General features: G+C 48.4%; 1 protein-coding gene across 1 annotated transcript in view; it reads right to left on the reverse strand.

The window, feature by feature from the left end:
- LOC130112376 (voltage-dependent T-type calcium channel subunit alpha-1I-like) overlaps positions 1 to 25,259 on the reverse strand; it is a 356,487-nt gene that overhangs the window by 298,327 nt on the left and 32,901 nt on the right. The window contains exon 3 of the mRNA XM_056279712.1: positions 6,239 to 6,372. Coding sequence (XP_056135687.1) covers positions 6,239 to 6,372 — 134 coding nt within the window. The remainder of the gene's footprint in view (positions 1 to 6,238; positions 6,373 to 25,259) is intronic.

Consider the following 25,259-nt stretch of genomic DNA (forward strand, 5'->3'; position numbering starts at 1 on the left):
TAGGAGTGGTGCAGGATATGTATGAGGGCAGTGTGACAGTGGTGAGGTGTGTGGTGGGAGTGACGGATGGGTTCAAGGTGGAGGTGGGGTTACATCAAGGATCGGCTCTGAGCCCTTCCTTGTTTGCAATGGCGATGGACAGGTTGACAGATAAGACCAGACAGGAGTCTCCGCGGACTAAGATGTTTGCGGATGACATTGTGATCTGTAGTGAGAGTAGGGTGCAGGTGGAGGAGCGCCTGAAACTGAGGAATGAAACTGTTGCGTAGTCTGGCGGAGGCAGCACGGATGCTCCGGTACCTCCTGCCAGAGGGTAGGAGGGTGAAGTGGCTGTGGGAAGGGTGGGGTGGGGTCCTTCACGATGCTGAGAGCCCTCCGGGTGCACCGTGCATCATAGATGGCCTGGCTGGATGGGAGAGCACTTCCTGTGATCTTCCCAGCTGTCTTCACTATCCGCTGTAGGGATGTGCGGTAGGAGGCCTTGCGGTTCCCATGCCAGACAGTGATCCAGCTGCTCAGGATGCTCTCTATGGTGCCTCTGTAGTATGATGAGGATGGGTGGGGGGGAGACTCGCCTCCTTCAGACACCGCAGGAAGAGAAGACGCTGCTGGGCCCTCTTGGAAAGCGCAGTGACAGGTGAAGGCCTGGAAGAGGTCCGCTGTGATAGGAACTCCCAGGACTGAGATGGTTTGTTCATGTGTGGAGGAGAGATGCTGGGTATATCGGGAGAAGGACGCTGATTAATGGAGCTGCCAGGGAAGAGGAGAAGAGGAAGGCCAAAGAGGAGGTTTATGGATGTGGTGAGGGAGGATATGCGGGTGGCGGGCATGACAAAAGAAGATGGAGAGGACAGGAAGAGATGGGAACTGATGAGCCGCTGCGGCGACCCCTAACGGGAGCAGCAGAAAATAGTGGTAGTAGATTATAAATAGACTGCAAACCACGCCGCCTATTTTTTGTCATGCAGTTTGTATTCCAGCAGGGCACAATTGTGTAAAATTAAACGACGTGAACTACTAAGATGTTTAGGCTCCTCTATTTCAGACTCTCTCTCGGACCTCTGACTCCCCCACAGGTCAGCACGGTCGAAGGATAGAATAGAATGGAATACACTTTGTCATTGTACATACATACAACAACATTAATTCTCTATATTTAACCCATCCTAGCTGTGTAGGTAGGTAGGAGCAGACCAAGTCCACTTCTTTTTTCCATTGCCTTGCTCAGAGGCACAGACAGGAGTATGAACCCTAACCTGGACGACACCCACGCAGACACAGGGAGAACATGCAAACTCCACACAGAAAGGACCTGGGACGGCCTTGGGTTCGAACCCAGGACCTTCTTGCTGTGAGACAACAGCGCTATCCACTGGGCCACCGTGCTTCATTCAAATGAACTGATTTTGGTGGTAGCTAAGCTAAGCTAAGCTAAGCTAAGCTAAGCTTATAAAAGCGCAGGCAGGCTATGTCCAAACCTGCTCCTCGCACTCGCTTAGGTGTGTGTTATCGCCGTGTTGTTTCCCTGGGGTTCGCCATTTTGTGGGTCCCCCTCCCCAACTCTACTCTCCCTGCCTGTGGATATAGGAGGGAATGTGAGAAGAGGATGGCGTGACTCATCTCCCTGCAGAGCACATGCTAAGGACACGACAGGGATTCGGCACATCAAGATGAGGCCAGTCTCAGGGACACTTGCTCATGGATGATAATTGAGGGCAAAAAATGGAGCCGAGAAAGGAGTGTAAGGAAAAGGAGTGAGTCAGGGCTTCTTTTGCCGAGAGGTTAAACGAGGAGACCAGGTGACCCGTCAAGTCCGAGGAAAAACAAGGGTAGGGACCCACTGCAGGAAATAAGTAGCACACATGCACACATGCATCTATAGTTCATTACGCACAAGTTATCAGACTGACTTTTCGTACCTTTTCACGTTTTCGTTCCCCAACAATTGTGTCCCCCCCCCTTTTCTCCCCAACTGTGTCCGGCCAATTACACCACTCTTCCGAGTCATCCCAGTCGCTGCTCCACCCCCTCTGCCGATCTGGGGAGGGCTTCAGACTGCCACGTGCCTCCTTCAATACATGTGGAGTTGCCAGCCGCTTCTTTTCACCTGACAGTGAGGGGTTTCTCCAGGGGGGGGCCGTAGCCACATAAGGCTTCCCACAGACACAGCCAGTTGCGCCTGCAGGGACGCCCGACCAAGCCAGAGGCCGCACAGGGATTCGAACCGGCGAGCCCCGTGTTGGTAGGCAACGGAATAAACCGCCACCCCTCAAACATGGCCATTTTAACTCTACCTAAAGGTCACGGCAATTTGCACATGAAACTGGTTGTGGGCTTGGGTCGTTATGCCACTGTATTGTTTATAAGGGTGGGGACACCTGCAGTCAGGTGAGACTGAAGAGTTCACTTAGACGAGCGATGAGACGCTTCTCCCAATCAACGTTGTGTCCAGATGAACTGATTCACCTCTCTGTTGTGATTGCCTTACCTGGATTATTGAGTATGCTTAAAGACTTTTCTGTCTGTCCATCTGTGTCTATTTGTCTCTGCCTGAGTCAACAGCTTCACAGAAATTGGCTGCAGCAAAAATGATTATTTTCTTGGGGAAAGGTGAGAAACTATCCCCAGTTGACCTGATTAGGTTTTTGAGATAAATGACTCAAGATCGCAATCCAGGCCACAGAAAAGTTCCTAGTCGATTCTCCACCATAACTAAAGAGGGTAATACTTCTTTCATAGTTACATCAAAATATTTCACTTTTATTTCAAAGAGATATTCCGAGCCATTGTTAAAATGAGAAACGCGTTGCTTTGAAAATCAGTAGTGGTCAAATGACAGGGCATCGGGTGTGGGGTTTGTTGCACCCGGAACCACCTGTTCATATGTGATGTAATCACACCATAAACAACCATCCATTCATTCATCATCAGCCGCTTCTCCGGGGTCGGGTCGCGGTGGCAGCAAGCTAAGTAGGGCACTCTAGACATCCCTCTCCCCAGCAACGCCCTCCAGCTCCTCCTGGGGGACCCCAAGGCCTTCCCAGGCCAGACTGGATATGTAGTCCCTCCAGCGAGTTTTGGGTCTACCCCAGGGTCTCCTCCCAGTTGGCCATGCCCAGAAAACCTCCAAAGGAAGGTGCCCAGGAGGCATCCTAATCAGATACCCAACCACCTCAACTGGATCCTTTCGACGCGAAGGAGCAGCGGCTCTACTCCGAGCTCCCTCCGGATGTCCGAGCTCCTCACCCTATCTCTAAGGCTGAGCCCAGACACCCTACGGAGGAAACTAATTTCAGCCGCTTGTATTCGCCATCTCACCCTTTCGGTCCCTACCCAAAGCTCATGACCATAGGTGAGGGTTGGAACAAAGAGTGACTGGTAAATTGAGAGCTTTGCCTTCCGGCTCAGCTCCCTCTTCACCACAACGGTCCGGTACAACGTCCGCATCACTGCTGATGCTGCACCAATCCGCCTGTCAATCTCCCGCTCCATCCTACCCTCACTCGTGAACAAGACCCCGAGATACTTGAACTCCTTCACTTGAGGCAACAACTCGTCCCCAACCCGGAGGGGGCAATCCACCATTTTCTGGTGGAGAAACATGGCCTCAGACTTGGAGGTAAAGAAACAACTTGCAGAGGGGTAGTCAATTAGGTCTTGTCTCTTTAGGACGTTACAACATGGCCTAAGTCGGTGGCTCTCCAACCTGGCACTCTGTGTCAGATAACCCCGTGTTTGTGCATCGTGTGAGTTGTTTTGTGTACAGCCGGGTGCTTGCAGTTCTTTGCAGCCTACTTTTGGGTTCGGCCAGTAAAAAACGCCCTAAGCTGTTGTGTGCTGGGTCCTGGTTCCGAGCCAGAGGCTAATGGAGGCAGAAGCAAATGGGCCTGAACCATTTGTCTTTACTTTCCAAGTCAAACACATCTATGCATCACATGCACTTCCTCTGCCAACGCCAAGAAAGAAGGCCCATAAAGAAGAAACAGGTACAAACATCACGCAGGTGTAAGGGTCAAAGTGATAAAAGTTATGTTGACTTAACAGTGATGATGGCTTTCTTTTCAGTCTGGGTTTAATGTGACGTGTCATTCTCCTTATTAATGTATTAAGATCTGGAGTGTGTACAAAACAAACCGAAGCCTCTGCCGCTTCAGCACGTCACCTAATGGGCTGTGGTGACAAGCACACGCAGCATTGTTGCAACACCAGCGAACAGGAAGTGACACTCGCTACCAGGCGTGATGCAAATGACTGTTGGGTTTTAGATGTTTTTTTTATTAGTAATTGGCCACACATATTTTGCTGTAACATCTACCATCAACAAGCCATTGCTGAAAAAAACCCCATCTAAAATCCCGCGTTTATTTGTATTGTGCCTGGAAGCGTGCATTATTTCCTGTGCGTAATAGAAAATTTACACAGCGTCGGTTTAACTGTGCAGCGATCTGTTTGTGTAATCACTTGTGACGCCATCTACTGTCTGCATATGGTTCATTTATTCCATCTGACCTGTGTAGGGAAGTCACATTTGAAATTTGAGGTATTGCAGGTTGAGGTTTTGGGTCTTGATCAAGACTATTTGGAGTTCAAATGAGCGACCCTCCGGTTATCGAGGGTCACCATAAACGCAGAGGGGAGATGAGACAGGGCAAACACACCGGCAGTGTTCTCTCTGCTAGCAATGAAGACACTACAAGTAAATTCAATAGTTGACCAGGCTGTCAATCAAATGCAAATAGCTTGGAAATACATGAAACGTCAATTAGAAAGCAGTAAACTTACTGACAACTCTACTTCTCAGATTTACTGCATGTAACACCGACGAGGCAAAGAGGAAGGAAGGTTAACTACCGGAGAGTCTCGCAACCCCCCCTTTTTTTAGTGAGGGGGGATTCTTCCCCTTTTCTCCCCAATTGTACTTGGTCAATTACCCCGCTCTTCCGAGCCGTTCCGGTCTCTGCTCTGCCCCCTCTGCTGATCCGGGGAGGGCTGCAGACTACCACATGCCTCCTCCCATACATGTGGAGTCGCCAGCCGCTTCTTTTCACCTGACAGTGAGGAGTTTCCCCAGGGGGGACGTAGCGCGTGGGAGGATCACGCTATTCCCCCCAGTTCCCCCCTCCCCCTCTGAACAGGCGCCCCGACCGACCAGAAGGGGCGCTACTGCAGCAACCAGGACACACCCACATTCGGTTTCCCACCTGCAGACACGGCCCATTGTGTCTGTAGGAACGCCCGTCCAAGCCGGAGGTAACACGGGGATTCAAACCAGCGATCCCCGTGTTGGTAGGCAAGGCCTACCGCCACGCCACCCGGATGCCCTAGCAACCCCTTTTTACCCTCACATGTGAAAAAGAGACACAAGCACAATTCACAGTCAACAAATGGGAACGCACAACATGTGTATCACCGGTGGCATGACAGCAAATAGGAGTTAAGAAGGACTGAACATTGCGGACAAGGTCGACACATGAAAGGGGAAGCAATCTGAGTAAAGGACTTGTCTTGTGTGCATGGTTACGTATCTAGCTTAAAGGAGGTACACAGCCAATTTTAGCTTCCGTGCGATTACCTTGTTTGGAGCAAACCTCACGAAGCTGCACAGCAGAACAGGTTCTGAACCCGGGCTCGGACGGCATAGAAGTGGAAGCAATTCAGCCGTCACGTGTGCGTGGGTTCGACTCTCTATTCATGCTAGTCTTGGTTAAGTACATTTTCTTTACAATTTTGTCCACAAGGAGCGTGTTGAGGTTTTGTCGCAGCATTGCGACATGAAGAATTAAAACCTCACTGGCGAAATGGAAAACATATCACGCTCCACAACGCTGACGATCCAGTGCGTCACTGTAACAATCACGGATAAACAGACTTGCTAGCCCTCAGCTAACAGGCCGGACCCTTTAGTCGACTGGTTACGGTAGTTGCCCGTGGTTCGGGGTACACGGGTTTGTGTCCCGGCTGTGGTGGTTCCTGGGCTGCCCCCCGAATTCTCTACATTGGTGTCAGAAGGGGGACTGAGACCGTGAGGCGCGAGGGAGCTGATGTGCTGAAGCGGGGGAAGGCGCTTCCCGAAGGGGGGGGGGTAGTTTAACGACCATGGATAACTAGACCGCTAGTTTTGTCTGTCTGATGCTAAGCGTGTCCCTTTTCTAGCAGAACTCGCTCACTGAAACCATATGAGAAGATGAAAAAGAGAGACACGAAGGGCCGTAAGAAAGACAGCAGGTCAAATCCTCACCCCGCCATGACGATGAAGAAATCCAGACGGTTCCACGTGTCGCCAAGGTAACAGCGCTGGCCGAAGATTCCCAGAGCGACCATCTTCACCACCATCTCCAGGGCGAAGAAGACGTAGATGAATGCATCAAAGGCCTAGAGCAGAGAGAGAGAGAGAGAGAGAGAGAGAGAGAGAGACAGGGAGAAAGAGACAGAGGGAGAGAGAGAGAGAGACAGACAGAGAGAGAGACAGACAGACAGACAGAGAGAGAGAGACAGAGAGAGAGAGAGAGAGAGAGAGAGAGAGAGAGAGAGAGAGAGAGAGAGAGAGAGAGAGAGAGAGAGAGAGAGAGAGAGAGAGAGAAAGAGGGAGGGAGAGAGAGACAGACAGAGAGAAGGAGACAGAGAGAGAGCAAGAGGGAGAAAGACAGAGAGAGGGAGAGAGTGAGAGAGCAAGGGAGCAAGAGAGAGAGCGAGAGGGGGGGGAAAGAGACAAGAGAGAGGGAGAGACAGAGAGAGGGGGGGGGGAGGAAGCGAGAGAGAGAGGAGAGAGAGTGAGGGAGAGGGAGCCAGAGAGTGAGACACGGGGAGACAGAGAGAGAGAGTGAGGGAGAGACAGACAGACAGAGAGAAGGAGACAGAGAGAGCAAGAGGGAGAAAGACAGAGAGAGGGAGAGAGGGAGAGAGCAAGGGAGCAAGAGAGAGAGCGAGAGGGGGGGAGAAAGAGACAAGAGAGAGGGAGAGACAGAGAGAGGGGGGGGGGAGGAAGCAAGAGAGAGAGTGAGGGAGAGGGAGCCAGAGACAGACAGACAGACAGACAGAGAGAGACAGACAGACAGACAGAGAGAGAGACAGACAGACAGAGAGAGAGAGAGAGAGAGAGAAAGAGGGAGGGAGAGAGAGAGAGGTAGAGAGAAAGATGGAGAGCAAGAGAGAGGGGGAGAGAGACAGAGACAGAGAGAGGGAGAGACAGACAGACAGAGAGAAGGAGACAGAGAGAGAGCAAGAGGGAGAAAGACAGAGAGAGGGAGAGAGCAAGGGAGCAAGAGAGCGAGAGAGGGGGAGAAAGAGAGAGGGGGGGAGGAAGCGAGAGAGAGGAGAGAGAGCAAGAGAGTGAGACACAGGGAGACAGAGAGAGAGTGAGGGAGAGACAGACAGACAGAGAGAAGGAGACAGACAGAGAGAGGGAGAGAGCAAGGGAGCAAGAGAGAGAGGGGGGGGAGAAAGAGAGCAAGAGAGTGAGACAGAGGGAGACAGAGAGAGAGTGAGGGAGAGGGAGAGAGCGACAGAGAGAGGGAGAGACAGACAGACAGAGAGAAGGAGACAGAGAGAGCAAGAGGGAGAAAGACAGAGAGAGGGAGAGAGCAAGGGAGCAAGAGAGAGAGGGAGAGACAGAGAGAGAGAGGGGGGAAGGAAGCGAGAGTGAGACAGAGAGAGAGTGAGGGAGAGTGAGACAGAGAGAGAGTGAGGAAGAGGGAGAGAGAGAGAGAGAGAGAGACAGAGAGTAAGATGGAGTGTGGAAAGAGAGAAAGAGGAGACAGACTTCAGGCTGGGAACTCTGTGCTACACCTCATGCATATTCAGCAGTAAATGGAGGGTGGAGGTGGGAAGGCCTCTCCAGCCAGGCTGCCCTGTGTGTGTTTGTGTTTGTGCTGAGCAGGACAAGTGATGCTTGTGAGTGTTTAACTGATGAAGGCTGATTCGTTTATCTGGATCGCTTGTCGCTCGCGTCGACGCTCCTGTTTTCGCTTCCTTTCGCCGGCGTAAAACGACCACGATTTACTCATTTTCTGTTCCCTCGCTCGGCCTCTTTGTTTACACGCCTTTTTGTTTCACTTCCCTCGGTATAAAAGTCAGATCGCCCGGATAACCGTTGTGCATCATAACGAGCAATCATGAAAACGCATTAAATTTGCATGCCGCTTTTTTTAGGAACTCGAGCCACTTTACAGAGCAAGCGAAACAAAGCCATACTTTGGTAAAGCACAGCGGCACAAAATGAAACATTAAAACCTCAAATGAAAACGAGAAAGGTCGGTCGAGGCGTCTGTTCGGGGGGGAGGGGGAGTAGCGTGATCCTCCCACGCGCTACGTCCACCTGGTGAAACTCCTCACTGTCAGGTGAAAAGAAGCGGCTGGCGACTCCACATGTATGGGAGGAGACTTGTGGTAGTCCGCAGCCCTCCCCGGATCGGCAGCCCAGATAGCAGACCCATTTGGGCCTAATCTGGGGCCCTTCTGGTAATTACGGCTCAGTTACGGCACTGGCAACTGTCGTGTGGGCCAGACGTGGCCCAAATGTAATGAACCGGGCTTGACTTGAGTTATAGATCATACTATGTGGGCCAGATGTGGCCCAAATGTAATGAACCGGGCTTGACTTGAGTTATAGATCATACTATGTGGGCCAGACGTGGCCCAAATGTAATGAACCGGGCTTGACTTGAGTTATAGATCATACTATGTGGGCCAGACTTGGCCCAAATGTAATGAACCGGGCTTGACTTGAGTTATAGATCATACTATGTGGGCCAGACGTGGCCCAAATGTAATGAACCGGGCTTGACTTGAGTTACAGCTCATACTATGTGGGCCAGACGTGGCCCAAATGTAATGAACCGGGCTTGACTTGAGTTATAGATCATACTATGTGGGCCAGACGTGGCCCGAATGTAATGAACCGGGCTTGACTTGAGTTATAGATCATACTATGTGCGCCAGACGTGGCCCAAATGTAATGAACCGGGCTTGACTTGAGTTATAGATCATACTATGTGGGCCAGACGTGGCCCAAATGTAATGAACCGGGCTTGACTTGAGTTATAGATCATACTATGTGGGCCAGACGTGGCCCAAATGTAATGAACCGGGCTTGACTTGAGTTATAGATCATACTATGTGGGCCAGACGTGGCCCAAATGTAATGAACCGGGCTTGACTTGAGTTATAGATCATACTATGTGGGCCAGACGTGGCCCAAATGTAATGAACCGGGCTTGACTTGAGTTATAGATCATACTATGTGGGCCAGACGTGGCCCAAATGTAATGAACCGAGCTTGACTTGAGTTATAGATCATACTATGTGGGCCAGACGTGGCCCAAATGTAATGAACCGGGCTTGACTTGAGTTATAGATCATACTATGTGGGCCAGACGTGGCCCAAATGTAATGAACCGGGCTTGACTTGAGTTATAGATCATACTATGTGGGCCAGATGTGGCCTAAATGTAATGAACCGGGCTTGACTTGAGTTATAGATCATACTATGTGGGCCAGACGTGGCCCAAATGTAATGAACCGGGCTTGACTTGAGTTACAGATCATACTATGTGGGCCAGACGTGGCCCAAATGTAATGAACCGGGCTTGACTTGAGTTATAGATCATACTATGTGGGCCAGATGTGGCCTAAATGTAAGGAACCGGGCTTGACTTGAGTTATAGATCATACTATGTGGGCCAGATGTGGCCTAAATGTAATGAACCGGGCTTGACTTGAGTTATAGATCATACTATGTGGGCCAGACGTGGCCCAAATGTAATGAACCGGGCTTGACTTGAGTTATAGATCATACTATGTGGGCCAGACGTGGCCCAAATGTAATGAACCGGGCTTGACTTGAGTTACAGATCATACTATGTGGGCCAGACGTGGCCCAAATGTAATGAACCGGGCTTGACTTGAGTTATAGATCATACTATGTGGGCCAGACGTGGCTCAAATGTAATGAACCGGGCTTGACTTGAGTTTTAGATCATACTATGTGGGCCAGATGTGGCCCAAATGTAATGAACCGGGCTTGACTTGAGTTTTAGATCATACTATGTGGGCCAGACGTGGCCCAAATGTAATGAACCGGGCTTGACTTGAGTTTTAGATCATACTATGTGGGCCAGATGTGGCCCAAATGTAATGAACCGGGCTTGACTTGAGTTTTAGATCATACTACTCTTTTTGCTCCATCCCTCCTTCTTTGTCTTTACATCTTGTCCCCCCCCCCCCCCCCCGCAGTCGAGTGGGTTGATCTGAACAGCGCTAGTGGAAATAATTTGTTAGAACAACAATCAGATACGTACCCCCCCCCACAACACACACACACACCTTTAATCAAGCATCTAATTAAAACACATACACACCCGTGAGTTGGCACACACACACACACACACACACACACACAACAAATAAATTAAACATCTCAACTTGCTAACACTTGTTCTTATTACTGTTGTGGGGGAAACAGATGGGGTTTTTTGTTTTGTTTTGTTGGGGGGTTTGGGGGGGTTGGGGGGGTTGGGGGGTTGCACAGCGAGGATTACAGAGGAGTCGATCCACTTGCTTGTCTGTGGTCTGGTTTTCAGAGAGGGGGAGGAAAAAAATACCCAGGCAACGTGATCTGGAATTGAAATACTGATGTAAGCCTGATGGCAGCACGGTGGCGCAGTGGTTAGCGCGGTCGCCTCACAGCAAGAAGGTCCTGGGTTCGAGCCCCGGGGTAGTCCAACCTTGGGGGTCGTCCCGGGTCGTCCTCTGTGTGGGGTTTGCATGTTCTCCCCGTGTCTGCGTGGGTTTCCTCCCACAGTCCAAAGACATGTAGGTCAGGTGACTCGGCCGTACTACATTGTCCCTAGGTACGAATGTGTGTGTGTGGACCCTGTGTGGTGGTCTGGCGGCCTGTCCAGGGTGTCTCCCCGCCTGCCGCCCAGTGACTACTGGGATAGGCTGGATGGATGGATGGATGGATGGATGGATGGATGTAAGTCTTACACTTAAGAAAACGCCTCCACTTCCTGTTCCGTGGCGGCGCGGCTGCGGCCTGCTGAGGTGGGTCAAACAGACGAAGTAGCAACTTCGACCTTCACCGAGTAGTCGAGGGAAAGACAAACTTCACCGACCCAGGAGAGACGACGTCTTTGCCAAATGTCAAAAGCGGAGAGATTCCTCAGCCGACATTTCTGCTTGCTCGCCATCTCTTACCGTCTCCCTTTCTGAAACCTCTTGTCTCGTCTCTTTCCTTTCCCCTAACTAGCCCCCCTGTCTAATCCCCCTTCATGTCTGCCGTGCTTTCTCTCCTCTCTCCTCTCTCCTCTCTCCTCGCCTTCGTAATCTCGACAGACAAACAAGACCGCGGCAGACACTTGTTTGCGCGTTCGGGGTTGCACAGAGTACTCGAGCATCTGAGTCCTCGAGCATTCGAGTTCTCGAGCGGCCACCTCAATGCTCGAGTTTCTACATGAGCATCGGGTGCTCGTTAATCACGTGATTTTAGATCTCATGAGCACTCAGTTTCCCCCACACTCAGCTTCCCCCACACTCAGCTTTCCCCACACTCAGTTTCCCCCACACTCAGTTTCCCCCACACTCAGCTTCCCCCACACCCAGCTTCCCCCACACCCAGTTTCCCCCACACTCAGCTTCCCCCACACTCAGTTTCCCCCACACTCAGCTTCCCCCACACTCAGTTTCCCCCACACTCAGTTTCCCTCACACTCAGCTTCCCCCACACTCAGTTTCCCCCACACTCAGCTTCCCCCACACTCAGTTTCCCCCACACTCAGCTTCCCCCACACTCAGTTTCCCCCACACTCAGCTTTCCCCACACTCAGTTTCCCCCACACTCAGTTTCCCCCACACTCAGCTTCCCCCACACCCAGCTTCCCCCCACACCCAGCTTCCCCCACACTCAGTTTCCCCCACACTCAGTTTCCCCCACACTCAGTTTCCCCCACACTCAGCTTCCCCCACACTCAGTTTCCCTCACACTCAGTTTCCCCCACACTCAGCTTCCCCCACACTCAGTTTCCCCCACACTCAGCTTCCCCCACACTCAGTTTCCCCCACACTCAGCTTCCCCCCACACTCAGCTTCCCCCACACTCAGTTTCCCCCACACTCAGCTTCCCCCACACTCAGTTTCTCCCACACTCAGTTTCCCCCACACTCAGCTTCCCCCACACTCAGTTTCCCCCACACTCAGCTTCTCCCACACTCAGTTTCCCCCACACTCAGCTTCCCCCACACTCAGTTTCCCCCACACTCAGCTTCCCCCACACTCAGTTTCCCCCACACTCAGTTTCCCCCACACTCAGCTTCCCCCAGACTCAGTTTCCCCCACACTCAGTTTCCAGAGAGAGCCTCGGGAAACAAGAGGGGGGTGGCGGCAGCAGAAAAGGGTAACTCAACGGTTTGGAAGTTCTTTGACAAAACACAGCGGCTCTCAAACAACTGGCAAATTATGCACGATGACTCAAATATCCTAACGATGGCCAACAACGACAATGACTAATTTCATTCTTAAGTGGGTTAGGCTTACTAGTGATGACGAGGTTTCACCGAATTTGCAAAGAGAAAAAAGAAATCCTAGCTGCTATATCCATCCATCCATTAGCCAAACCACTTATCCTACACAGGGTCGCGGGGATGCTGCAGCCTATCCCAGCAGTCATTGGGCGGCAGGCGGGGAGACACCCTGGACAGGCTGCCAGGCCACCACAGGGCCCACACACACATTCACATTCACACCTAGGAACAATGTAGTACGGCCGAGTCACCTGACCTACATATGTTTGGACTGTGGGAGGAAACTGGAGCCCCCGGAGGAAACCCACGCTGACACGGGGAGAACATGGCAACTCCACACAGAGGACGACCCCCAAGCTTGGCCTACTGGACTTGATTACTGTCATGTTGTGTTCTCAGGTCTGCCACATGCTGGTACTAAAAGTCTTCAGATGGGTCAGAATGCTGCAGCTGCTAGAATCCAGACTAAAACTAGGAAATTTGACCATATTACACCAATTCTTGCCTCCCTTCATTGGCTTCCTATCCATGTTAGATCAGACTACAAGGTGCTTCTGCTGACTTACAAAATCCTAAATGGACTTGCTCCATCCTACCTTTCTGATCTCCTTAAACCGTACAGTCCATCCCGAGCTCTTCGCTCTCAAAATACAGGGCTCCTGTGTGTACCCCAAGTTAAAAAGAGGTCAGCTGGTGGCAGCAGGGCCTTTTCCTACCGGGCCCCGTTCTTGTGGAGTAACCTGCCTGCTGCCATCAGACCATCAGAGCCTGTTGAGTCTTTAAATCCAGACTTAAAACTCATCTTTTTGTCTTAACCTACAATTAGTCACCTTTAAGTTGAGTGCTCCACAACCTGGACTGGGTGGCGGGTCGGTTTTCTGTCTCAGTGAATTTACCAACCACTGTTCTGCCGACCAGATTATAGAGTATAGATTATGACTAGTTGATGACTTAATTGATTATGGCTAATGACTACTGCAAACTGTCCTCTTCTCTCACATGTCTTTTCTCTCTCTCTGAACGATGTCTTCTCCTTTCTCTTCTTCTGTGTGAGAATGGTGTCATGGGAGTCTCCCTTGAGTGCACATGCAGTCTGTCCTCCTCCCAGGTCTCCATGGTGATGGCGGTCACCACTTGGACGCTGCCTGGCATTCCCCCCATCACATGTTCTTTCCATTAATCCATATAATTTTTTAACATAGTGATGGTGGTCGCGTGGCTCGGGTCCTGGACTGTTCCGGTCTGGACACTGCTTGGCGTCCTGTGCATCATATCCTTCATATACTTTATAAGTCCATTACAACTGTGTTATCCTCTTTCAATGTTGTGTTGTGTAAATTGCCTAAACACAACATCTATTGCAGGTTGTCCGTCTTGGGAGAAAGACCCCTCCTCTGATTTCTTTAAGGGAGTTGTTCCTTATCCGATGAGAGGGGCTAAGAACAGGATGTGGCGTTGCTGAAAAGCCCACCGAGGCAAATTTGTAATTTGTGATATTGGGCTATACGAATAAAATTGATTCGACTACCCCGGGACTCGAACCCACGACCTTCTTGCGGTGAGGCGACCACGCTAACCACTGTGCCTCCTCCCTCAAATGTGCCATCAGAACAAATATCAAAAGGAATGTGTAAACCCAGCAGAGGTGTCCAGCTTGGGGGATTTTAGGGCTATAGATTATTCTGGTGACATGCCCCCCCCCCCCCCCCGCAGCGCTCTCGGTCATGCCGTGCATGGGGGCTTTGCGGCATGCGGACTACCAGCCGTTGAGGTCTACGGCGCTATGGATTTTCTGAGAGGTGGTTATTGACTGTGACGGCGTAGCCCTCCGAACGCACGCTGATATTGAATGAGGTGTATAGATATGAGGAGGTGAAATCCTATTAGGCTCCTCCACAGGGAGGTGTACTCTCCAGCCTCTCTCCCCAGGGACGCAGATCAATCCACTGCGTGTGTGTGTGTGTGCGTGTCTGTGTGTGTGTGGGTGTGTGTGTGTGTGTGTGTGTGTATGCTTTTACGTGGGTTTGATCTAATGCAGGGTTATGTCAAGTGTATTATGTGGAAAAAACCAAATAAAATCAAGAAGTAAACAAGGTTGAAGGACACAGACTTGAATTCATACAAATTCGCACAAATACCCACATATATATCTACTCGTATATTGTCGGAATGTGTGTGTAGCGTTAGTGTGTGTGTGTGTGTGGTGTTAGTGTAGATAGCGGGACCGAAAACTAAAGCACTTATGATCCTAACTCTTTCTGGAGGTGGTAGGTATTGTCTCAGAGAGTAAGGGAAAAATCCCAGAACATTATAATTATGTATAGTTGTGCTAAAATATGCATTTTTCTAAAAATGGCTAAAAACCACTTTTCTCAGCATTTCAGATGATTCTGAGCATCTTTGATTTTTTCACCTATATATAAAAAAAAATTCTGGGACTTAGAAATGTTTTGGCATTATGCAAAATATATGCATCTTTGCAAAAATGCACTTATGATCCTAATTTTGTTTTGGAGGTGGTAGGTATTGTTCCAGAGAGGACCAGAAAAATAGCTGAAAATTTAAATAATTATACTAATTATGCATAATTATGCAAAATATGAATTTTCTAAAAATGACTAAAAACCACTTTTCTCGGCACTTCAGATGATTCTGAGCATTTGGGGGGGAGGGAGTTGGAGTGGGGGGGGGTTTAGGGGCAGGAGGAAGGCGGTTAGCTGGCAGGATGAAGAGGAGGGAGATTTAGACGTGTGGCTAACCAAACCGCTACATTGTACCGGGGTTCTTCTCTATATATATCTATGTCTATATCTATCTATCTATCTATCTATCTATCTATCTATCTATCTATCTATCTATCTATCTATCTATCTATCTATATATATAGATATATATAGATAGATAGATATAGATAGATAGATATAGATAGATAGATAGATAGATGTATATATATATATAGATAGATAGATGTGTGTATATATATATACACATCTATATATATACATCTATATAGATACATCTATCTATCTATCTATATATATATGCACATGTGCATTGCCAACAAAAAACGTACTCAGACCGGCTTTGGCAAGTGAGAGAAAGGCTTTTCCTCAATGACAAATGACAAGCAAAGGTGTTGAGTCAGAGAGCAAGAATGAAAAGGAGAGAGAGAGAGAGAGAGCGAGGGAAAGAGAGAGAGCGAGGGAAAGAGAGAGGGAGAGAGGTTTCCATCCATTATTCGGACCACTTATCCTGCTCTCAGTATCATGGGGAGGCTGGAGCCTATCCCAGCAGTCATTGGACAGCAGGTGGGGAGACACTCTGGGCAGGCCGCCAGGCCATCACACAGGGCCGATGCTGACAGACACACACACACACACACACACACACACACACACACACACACACACACACACACACACACACAACTTAGTACGGCTGATTCACCTGACCCACATGTCTTTGGACTGTGGGAGGAATCCGGAGCACCCGGGGGAAACCCACACAGAGAACATGCAAACTCCACACAGAGGACGACCCGGGACGACCCCCAAGGTTGGACTACCCCGGGGCTCTCGAACCCAGGACCTTCTTGCTGTGAGGCGACGGCGCTAACCACTGCGCCACCGTGCCGCCCAAGAGAGGGGTTTCAGGCACCATTATTCACATCGATTAGCGCAGTACATAAAGGTCCTCATCAATAACCGACAATCAGCAGAACACAGACGAGAGTATTAAGAATCAACAACAACAAAGATAACTAAATGAGCACATAAAAAATGAGCACAAAATAAGAAATAAACAAACGTTAATATAAGCTACTTCAATGAAATAATGAAGCGCCAGCAATTCCTCCTGTACAGAACACAACCCACCCCCCACCCCCCCACCCCCACCCCACAATTCCCCGGGTTCCCAAGAACTCGTCCACTCAGCCCGTCAGCTTGAAATATTGAAACTCCGCCCTGAGACGGGCTGCCGGCTGTTGTGACATCATCAAGGTGGGATTCACTGACCGCTGATTCTGGGTACCCCTCCCCCCCCCCCGGTTTTCCAGATGGACGACTTTGCTATTCCCGAAACCTCCTCCGGCCACTGGAACCATTCTTCCCACTGCCTGAACAACCCCTGAGGCCTTGACCGGACATGCCTCCCCCGTGCTCGGGTCTAGGTGTGCCATCGCCCCCCCGCGCTCAAACCTCCACCGGAGGGCACTCGTCCGTTAATCGACGGGTGGCTTGTACGGGACCGCCAACAGCCTTTCAGTGAAGAGTCCGGGCCAAAAAAACCTCAATCCACCTCAACGCCTCCTCCCTGCCAGAGAGCGGAAGTGTGCCACTTTAATGCAGGTGTAATATATCCACCTTTCTCCCCTACTGATTCCAACTCCCCCGCACTGGAGGAGTTAGGGGAAGGACCCGCCCCACCTCCTACCGCCACTCCTCAGCAGCAGGAGGGACGACCAAAGAAGGGGACGTGTACTCCCCTTCAGATAGGGTACAGTTTTGAGCAAATGCTCTGAGGGGCCCTGGCAGGGCCTCAGGAACGTCCTCCAAAGCTCTCCCCAACAGTCTTGAGGACCTGATGCCAGTTGCTCTTGAACGCTGTTGCACTGGAGTTTTTCGTGAACGCCCCAGCTCGACACCACCGGCCCGGCGCAGGCTCTACCTCAGGCTGGCACAAGACAAAGTCTGGGCATCGACGAATGCTTTGAACAACGACGGTTCTCTATGTTCTCTCTATGTAAAGGTGTTCAAGGTGTAAGGTCCACATCTTCAGGCTGCAGCAGGAACACATGTTTGTAAAGTCCAACAAGTCTAGCTTTCCTGAGCTGTATCCTGCCACGTTAGTCCCAAGCTGTAAAGTCATCCATCCATCCGTTATCCAAACCACGTAGCCTGCCCTCAGGGTCACGGGGATGCTGCAGCCTATCCCAGCAGTCATTGGGCGGCAGGCGGGGGGACACCCTGGACAGGCTGCCAGGACATCACACAGGCCCGACACACATTCACATCTAGGGAAAATGTAGTACGGCCGATTCACCTGGCCTACATGTCTTTGGACTGTGGGAGGAAACCCACTGCAGACACGGGGAGGACATGCAAACTCCACACAGAGGACGACCCCCGAGGCTGGACTGCCCCGGGGCTCAAACCCAGGACCTTCTCGCTGTGAGGCGACCGCACTAACCACTGCGCCACCGTGCCGCCCCTGCTGTAAAGTCAAGTCAAGCCAATTTTATTTGTACGGCCACAAACCGAAAATTACAAATTTGCCTCAAGGGAACACAACATCCTGTCCTCGGACCCTCACATCGGATAAGGAACAACTCCCCCCCCCAAAAAAATCCTTTAACAGGGAGAAAAAACAGGAAGAAACCTCAGGGAGAGCAACACAGGAGGGATCTCTCCCCCAAGTCGGACGGACGTGCACTGGATGTTGTGTTCGCACAATTTACACAACACAACATTGAAAGAGGATAACACAATTATGATGGAATAATGAGCTCTATGAAGAATATGACGAGGAGGATGCCAAACAGTGTCCAGATGCCACTGGTACAGCCCAGGACCTGGGCCATGCGAGCACCATCACCGTGCAGACCTGGGAGGAGGACAGACTACAAGTGCACATGGGGGGAGGCTCAAATCACACCATTCACACACACAGAAAAAGAGAAAGGAGAAGACATCCTTCAGAGAGAGAGAAAAGACATGTGAGAGAAGAGAACAGTTGGCAGTCGTCAATAATCTATACTCTATACTCTATAATCTATACTCTATACTCTATACTCTATAATCTATACTCTATACTCTATAATCTATACTCTATACTCTATAATCTATACTCTATACTCTATACTCTATAATCTATACTCTATACTCTATAATCTAAACTCTATAATCTATACTCTATAATATATACTCTATAATCTATATGCTATACTCTATCATCTATACTCTATAATCTATAATCTATACTCTATAATCTATACTCTATACTCTATAATCTATATGCTATACTCTATCATCTATACTCTATAATCTATACTCTATACTCTATAATCTATACTCTATAATCTATATGCTATACTCTATCATCTATACTCTATAATCTATACTCTATACTCTATAATCTATACTCTATAATCTATACTCTATACTCTATAATCTATACTCTATACTCTATACTCTATACTCTATACTCTATAATATATAATCTATACTCTATAATCTATACTCTATACTCTATAATCTATAATCTATACTCTATAATCTATACTCTATAATCTATACTCTATAATCTAAACTCTATAATCTATACTCTATACTCTATAATATGTACTCTATAATCTATACTCTATACTCTATAATCTATACTCTATAATCTATACTCTATACTATATAATCTATACTCTATAATTTATACTCTATAATCTATACTCTATACTCTATAATCTATACTCTATACTCTATAATCTATACTCTATGCTCTATACTCTATAATCTATACTCTATAATCTATACTCTATAATCTATACTCTATAATCTATGCTCTATAATCTATACTCTATACTATATAATCTATACTCTATACTATATAATCTATACTCTATAATTTATACTCTATAATCTATACTCTATACTCTATAATCTATACTCTATACTCTATAATCTATGCTCTATAATCTATACTCTATACTATATAATCTATACTCTATACTCTATAATCTAAACTCTATACTCTATACTCTATACTCTATACTCTATACGCTATATGCTATACTCTATAGTCTCTTCGGCACAACAGTGCTGGGTGAATTCAGTGAGACAGAAACAACCTGCTATGCCGTACAGGTTGTGAAGGACTCAATTAAGAGGGAAGTAATTGGGCGTCCGGGTGGCGTGGCGGTCTATTCCCTTGCCTACCTAAACAGGGATCACTGGTTCTAATCCCCGTGTTAACTCCGGCTCGGTTGGGCGTCCCTGGGAAGCCGGATGTGGGTATGTGTCCTGGTCACTGCACTAGCGCCTCCTCTGGTCGGTCGGGGCGCCTGTTCGGAGGGGTAACTGGGGGGAATAGCGTGATCCTCCCATGGTCTACGTCCCCCTGGTGAAACTCCTCGCTGTCAGGTGAAAAGAGGCGGCTGGCGACTCCACATGTATGGGAGGAGGCATGTGGTAGTCTGCAGCCTGCCCCGGATCGGCAGAGGGGGAGGAGCAGCGACCGGGACGGCTCGGAAGAGTGGGGTAATTGGCCGGGTACAATTGGGGAGAAAAACGATGTGTGTGTGTGTGTTTTGTATATTTTGCTATTTTTATATATTCTTCTCCCACTGTAGTAACTTTTAATTAATCAGTTTTTATGGCGGCACTTTTATTTGTTTTACTAACTCAGTTCTAAACGTGTCTGTACTTCTATTAAATTTGTCTGGGTTTTTTTTACTGTTTTTTTTTTAGTGAGGGAAGGGAGATTTTATTGTTTTTATTGTGTGAAGCACGCTGTGTTACATTTGTTTGTATGAAAAGTGCTATGCAAATAAAGTCTGATTGACTGATTGACTGATTGATTGATTGATTGATTGATTGATTGATTGATTGATTGATTGATTGATTGATTGATTGATTGATTGATTGATTGATTGATACACAACTCTCTCTAGTACTTTAGAAAAGAATGGAAGACGACAGACTGGTCGATAGTTATTAAGAGACCCTGGATCGAGCTGTGGTGTTTTTAAGTAGAGGTTTAACCACAGCTGTCTTAAAACTGCTGGGAACCATGCCAGTAGTAAGTGGTAAATTAACGATGTCTAGCATTGTAGGTCCCAGAAAAGGCCAGAGGTCTTTAAAATGTTTTGCTAGTAAGGGGTCAAGTAGACAAGCAGTTGGTTCAGAAGCTGACATAAACTCAGCCAAAGTATCAAGAGGCCACTACTACTACTACTACTACTACTACTACCACTATTACTACTACTACTACTACTACTACTACTTTCGGCTGCTCCTGTTAGGGGGCGCCACAGCGGATCAGCTGTTTCCGTCTCTTCCTGTCCTCTGCATCTTCCTCTGTCACACCAGCCACCTGCATGTCCTCCCTCACCACATCCATAAACCTCCAAGTTGGCCTTCCTCTTCTCCTCTTCCCTAGCAGCTCCATATTCAGCATCCTTCTCCCAATATACCCAGCATCTCTCCTCCACACATGGCCAAGACATCTCAATCTTGTCTCTCGTTTTGTCTCCAAACCATCCAACTTGAGTTGTCCCTCTAATATACTCGTTCCTAATCCTGTCCTTCTTCATCACTCCCAATGAAAATCTTATCATCTTCATCTCTGCCACCTCCACCTCCAGCTCCACCTCCTGTCTTTTCATCAGTGCCACTGTCTCCAAACCATATAACATAGCTGGTCTCACAACCATCTTGTAAACCTTCCCTTTAACTCTTGCTGGTACCCTTCTGTCGCAAATCACTCCTGACACTCTTCTCCACCCACTCCACCCTGCCTGCACCCTCTTCTTCACCTCTCCTCTGCACTCCCCCGTTACTTTAGACAGTTGGCCCCAAGTCATAGTATCAAGAGAGATAGTCCCAAAAGCTGTAATAACAGAGACTATCAGTGACTCATTGTATAGATAGGATTTTGGTAAGACAGGATCTGCAGGGGTAACTGGAGTTGAAGAATTAATTTTCTGTATGATCTCATCAACTTTATTGCAGAAAAAGTCTAGAAACTCATGGGCCGTGAATGGTGAGCAGCTAATAGGCGGCTGCTTTTTAGTAAGTTTGGCTACAGTGTCAAAGAGAAATGTTTATTAATACTGATTAAGCGATAGAGATGTGCTGCTTTTGCAGCAGGTAAAGCACACTTGTATTTCAATGAACACTGATGCCAAGGTAGATTAAATCCAAAGGAGTTGAATCAAGTGCAACCGGACTTGGTATATATCCGTGAAGACATTTCGCCTCTCATCCAAGAGGCTTCCTCAGTTCGTGCCTTTCTGACTAGACCATGACCTGGATGAATGAGAACATTCACAGACAAGGTAGATTAAAAACTTCCAATTTAGATTTTCACCACTTACGTTCCAGTCTCCTTCGGTCCTGCTTAGGAGCACGCGTCTCGTCATTAAACCACGGTGCAGGCCTCTTTCGTTTCCTAGCTCTGGCAGTAAGAAGTGCAACTGAATCGAGGAGACCAGAGAGGGCCACATTTAAGTCACTAGTGACATTTTCAATAGAGTTAGTCTCTATTGTGAAAGGAGTCAAGACTTCAGGCAGCTGCTGGCCAAATGCAGCTTCAGTGGACGGACCAATGTGGCGAGTGGCAATTACATCTGTACTAACGTTAACAGGACAGGCCGATAACGCTTCAGATCTAATGAGAAAATGATCTGACACAGCAGATGTGGTTGGTAAGACAGTCAGAAAAAAACCAAACCATAAAACCAAATCAAGGGTTTTACCACTGCAATGAGTCGACTCTTGAACAAACTTGAACAAACTAAACGAACCCAAAAGCATCAACAAGGCCAGGAAGCCTTCAGAGGATCAGCAGCCTTATTCAGATGAATATTAAAATCACCGAGAATTAGCATCTCACTAGAATGAGTAACAACACCTGAGAGTTTCTCTAAAATCTTCAAGAAACGGCGAGTAAGGACCAGGAGGCTGACAGGACTGAGCAGTCTGCTCGAGGCTGAGGGAGATGGACTTGGAATAAGAGCCTCAAATGATTTGAATTTAGTCTCAATTTTAGACGTTAAATTGAAAATAGACAAATATTAAGGTGACACCCCCACCTTGTTTTTTACCTGAGCTACACGGATATGAGTACAGTCAGGTGGGAAAGCTTCATTTAAGGGAAGCAAGACATTTGGTTTCAGCCACATTTCACATAACCCAGTCATATCAAAACTATGTTGGTCAGATAATTTATTAATAAGGCTTTGGTAGAAAGTGATCTGATATTTATGAAACTGTGGTGATACACATTTGAGGGTAGATTCACCAGGGGCTGCTGCTCCTTTAAGGCAGACATTTTAGAGTGCTGACGTAGGCACTGCTTGGGGTTTCCGGGGAGCCATGTTTGCAGCAGCCTAGCGGTTAGCTGGTTGCCACGAGGGATTGTGCTGTATCGGTGTTGTTTTGTGTGGCGAGTAAACGGAATTGACTCGACTCGATCTCTCCGTCTCCTCATTCCTGCACTCCCACAAAACCAAATTTAACCATCTTGTTGATGTGATCAGTAGTAGGCAGAACTTTAGAGCTACCACTCGATGAAATCTTATCAGGCCGCACTCTCTGTTGGCTCTGCTTTCTCACACACACCCCGTTCTGTTGGGCATGGAGGTGGTTCAGGTGTCCTCATTTCGAAAGACTCGAAATTCACTAAGCTTTCTCTGCAAAGCAACAACTCCTCGTTTGAATAACATGCAACCATGGTTACTGCTCCCATTAAACTATTTGTGGTTGTCATATACCGCCCACCAGGGTGTCAACTGGGGAACTTTGTAGTCGAACTAGACATGTTACTCTCAGCTATTCCTGACGATGACATATCACTGATTGTCATGGGAGATATGAATACCCATACTGACAAAACCCAAGCAACTGACTTCCTGTCTCTTCTGTCCTCCTTTGACCTCAGACAGCACCCCCCCCCCCACACACACACACACAAAGCAGGCAATACTCTTGATCTGATCTTGACTCGGAACTGCTCCACAGCAAATCTGTCAGACCGCTTCTTTATTTAAGTCACGCCCTCCTTACTGGAACATCCTCACGTTCCTCCGCAAAGGGTCTCCTTCCGCCAAAACTTCTGGTCCCTTACACCAACCCAGCTCTCCAATGAGGTCTTGGCTTCCATGCCTCCTCATAATGAATTCTCTTCACTCCCTGTTAACGAGGCTACAGACACACTCTGTTCCTCGCTAGCCTCCTCTCTTAATGCTCCCCCCCAGTCCATCACTCACTGGGGTCATCAGAGAACAAAGGGCTTAAAAACAGCTAAGAACACTTACTATCAGAACAAGATCTGTAGCGCCATTGATGCTCAAAAAATGTTTTTTGCTTTTAACTCACTCCATCTGCCTCCTCCTCCAACCTCCACTCTGCTCACTCCTAACATGTTCGCCTCATACTTTACTGATTAGGCTTCTGCCATCAGTAACCAGTTCTCTGAGCCTGACCAACTCCATCTACCTCTGCCAGCTGACAGTGCCTCACTCACCTCATTCTCGTGGGATTCTCGTCCCACTACCTGTCCACAATACCATCCAACCTCCTACAGACCTTTCCCCCGCACTTAACCCCACAGTCACACATATCATCAACTCCTCACTTACAACGGGTGTGTTCCCCACCGCATTTAAGCAAGCTCGGGTCACCCCACTACTGAAAAAACCTACACTCAACCCAGCCCAGGTTAAAAACTACAGACCGTCTTCACTCCTACCCTTTCTTTCCAAAATACTTGAGTGCACGGTCTTTAACCAAGTGTCTGAATTCCTTTCTGAGAAAAATCTGTATGATCCAAATCAGTCTGGCTATAAGGTCACCCTACCGAGACTGCACTCCTGTTGGTAATAGAATCACTGCGTTTGGCTAGAGCTGCTGGTCAGTCCTCAAATTTATTGATGCTAGATCTGTCAGATGCCTTTGACACGATTAACCACTAAATCCTTCTCCCCACACTCACTGAGCTTGGTATCTCAGGATCTGCCCTCCGTTGGTTCATGTCCCACCTCTCAGGGAGATCTTTTAGAGTATCTTGGAGGAGAGAAGTGTCCAAACTGCATGGCTACTCCATAGGGGTACCTCAAGGGTCAGTGCTCAGTCCCCTCCTCTTCTCAATATATACCTCCTCACTTGGTCCAATCACTTGCTCCCATGGTTTCTCATGCCATTGCTATGCTGACGATACCCAGCTCTTCCTATCATTCCTGCCAGATAACCTCACAGTCTCAGCACGGATATCATCATGCCTTGCCGACATCTCTGCATGAATGAAAGAATGCCACCTTCAGCTTATCCTAGCTAAGACTGGGCTCCTTGTCATCCCAGCCAGTCCATCCTTACAACAGATCAATATCCAGCTCGGATCAACCCAACTCATGCCTACAAAATCTGCCCGGAACCTGGGTGTCATGATGATGACCAACTAACCTTTAAGGTTCACGTGGCCTTGATTGCTCGGTCGTGCCAATTTGCCCTGTACAACATCAGGAAAATTAGACCCTACCTGTCTGAGTATGCAACACAACTCCTGGTACAGGCTCTTGTTATATCACACATTGACTACTGCAATTCCTTACTGGCAGGTCTCCCTGCAGGCACTTTGGAACCTCTGCAAATGATTCAGAATGTGGTGGCACGTCGGGTCTTCAATCAACCCAAAACAGCACATGTCACTGTTCACATCCCTCCACTGGCTCCCAGTTGTTGCCCGCATCAAATTCAAAACCTTAATGCTCGCTTACAAAACAGCAACTAAAATGGCTCCCGTCTACCTGAACCCCCTCATTCAGGTCTACACTCAGTCCTGCTCACCACACTCTGCCAATGAAAGGCGCCTGGAACTTCTGCCACTACGGGGCCCTAAGTCACTAGCCAGACTCTTCTCTTCTGTAGTTCCCCGGTGGTGGAGCGAGTTACCAAACTCCATTCGATCTGCTGAGTCCCTCTCCATCTTTAAGAAGACGCTAAAGACCCAGCTCTTTCTCAAACACCTCCACAC

Source organism: Lampris incognitus, chromosome 5, assembly GCF_029633865.1.
Source record: "Lampris incognitus isolate fLamInc1 chromosome 5, fLamInc1.hap2, whole genome shotgun sequence".
In the NCBI taxonomy this organism is placed as follows: Eukaryota; Metazoa; Chordata; class Actinopteri; order Lampriformes; family Lampridae; genus Lampris; species Lampris incognitus.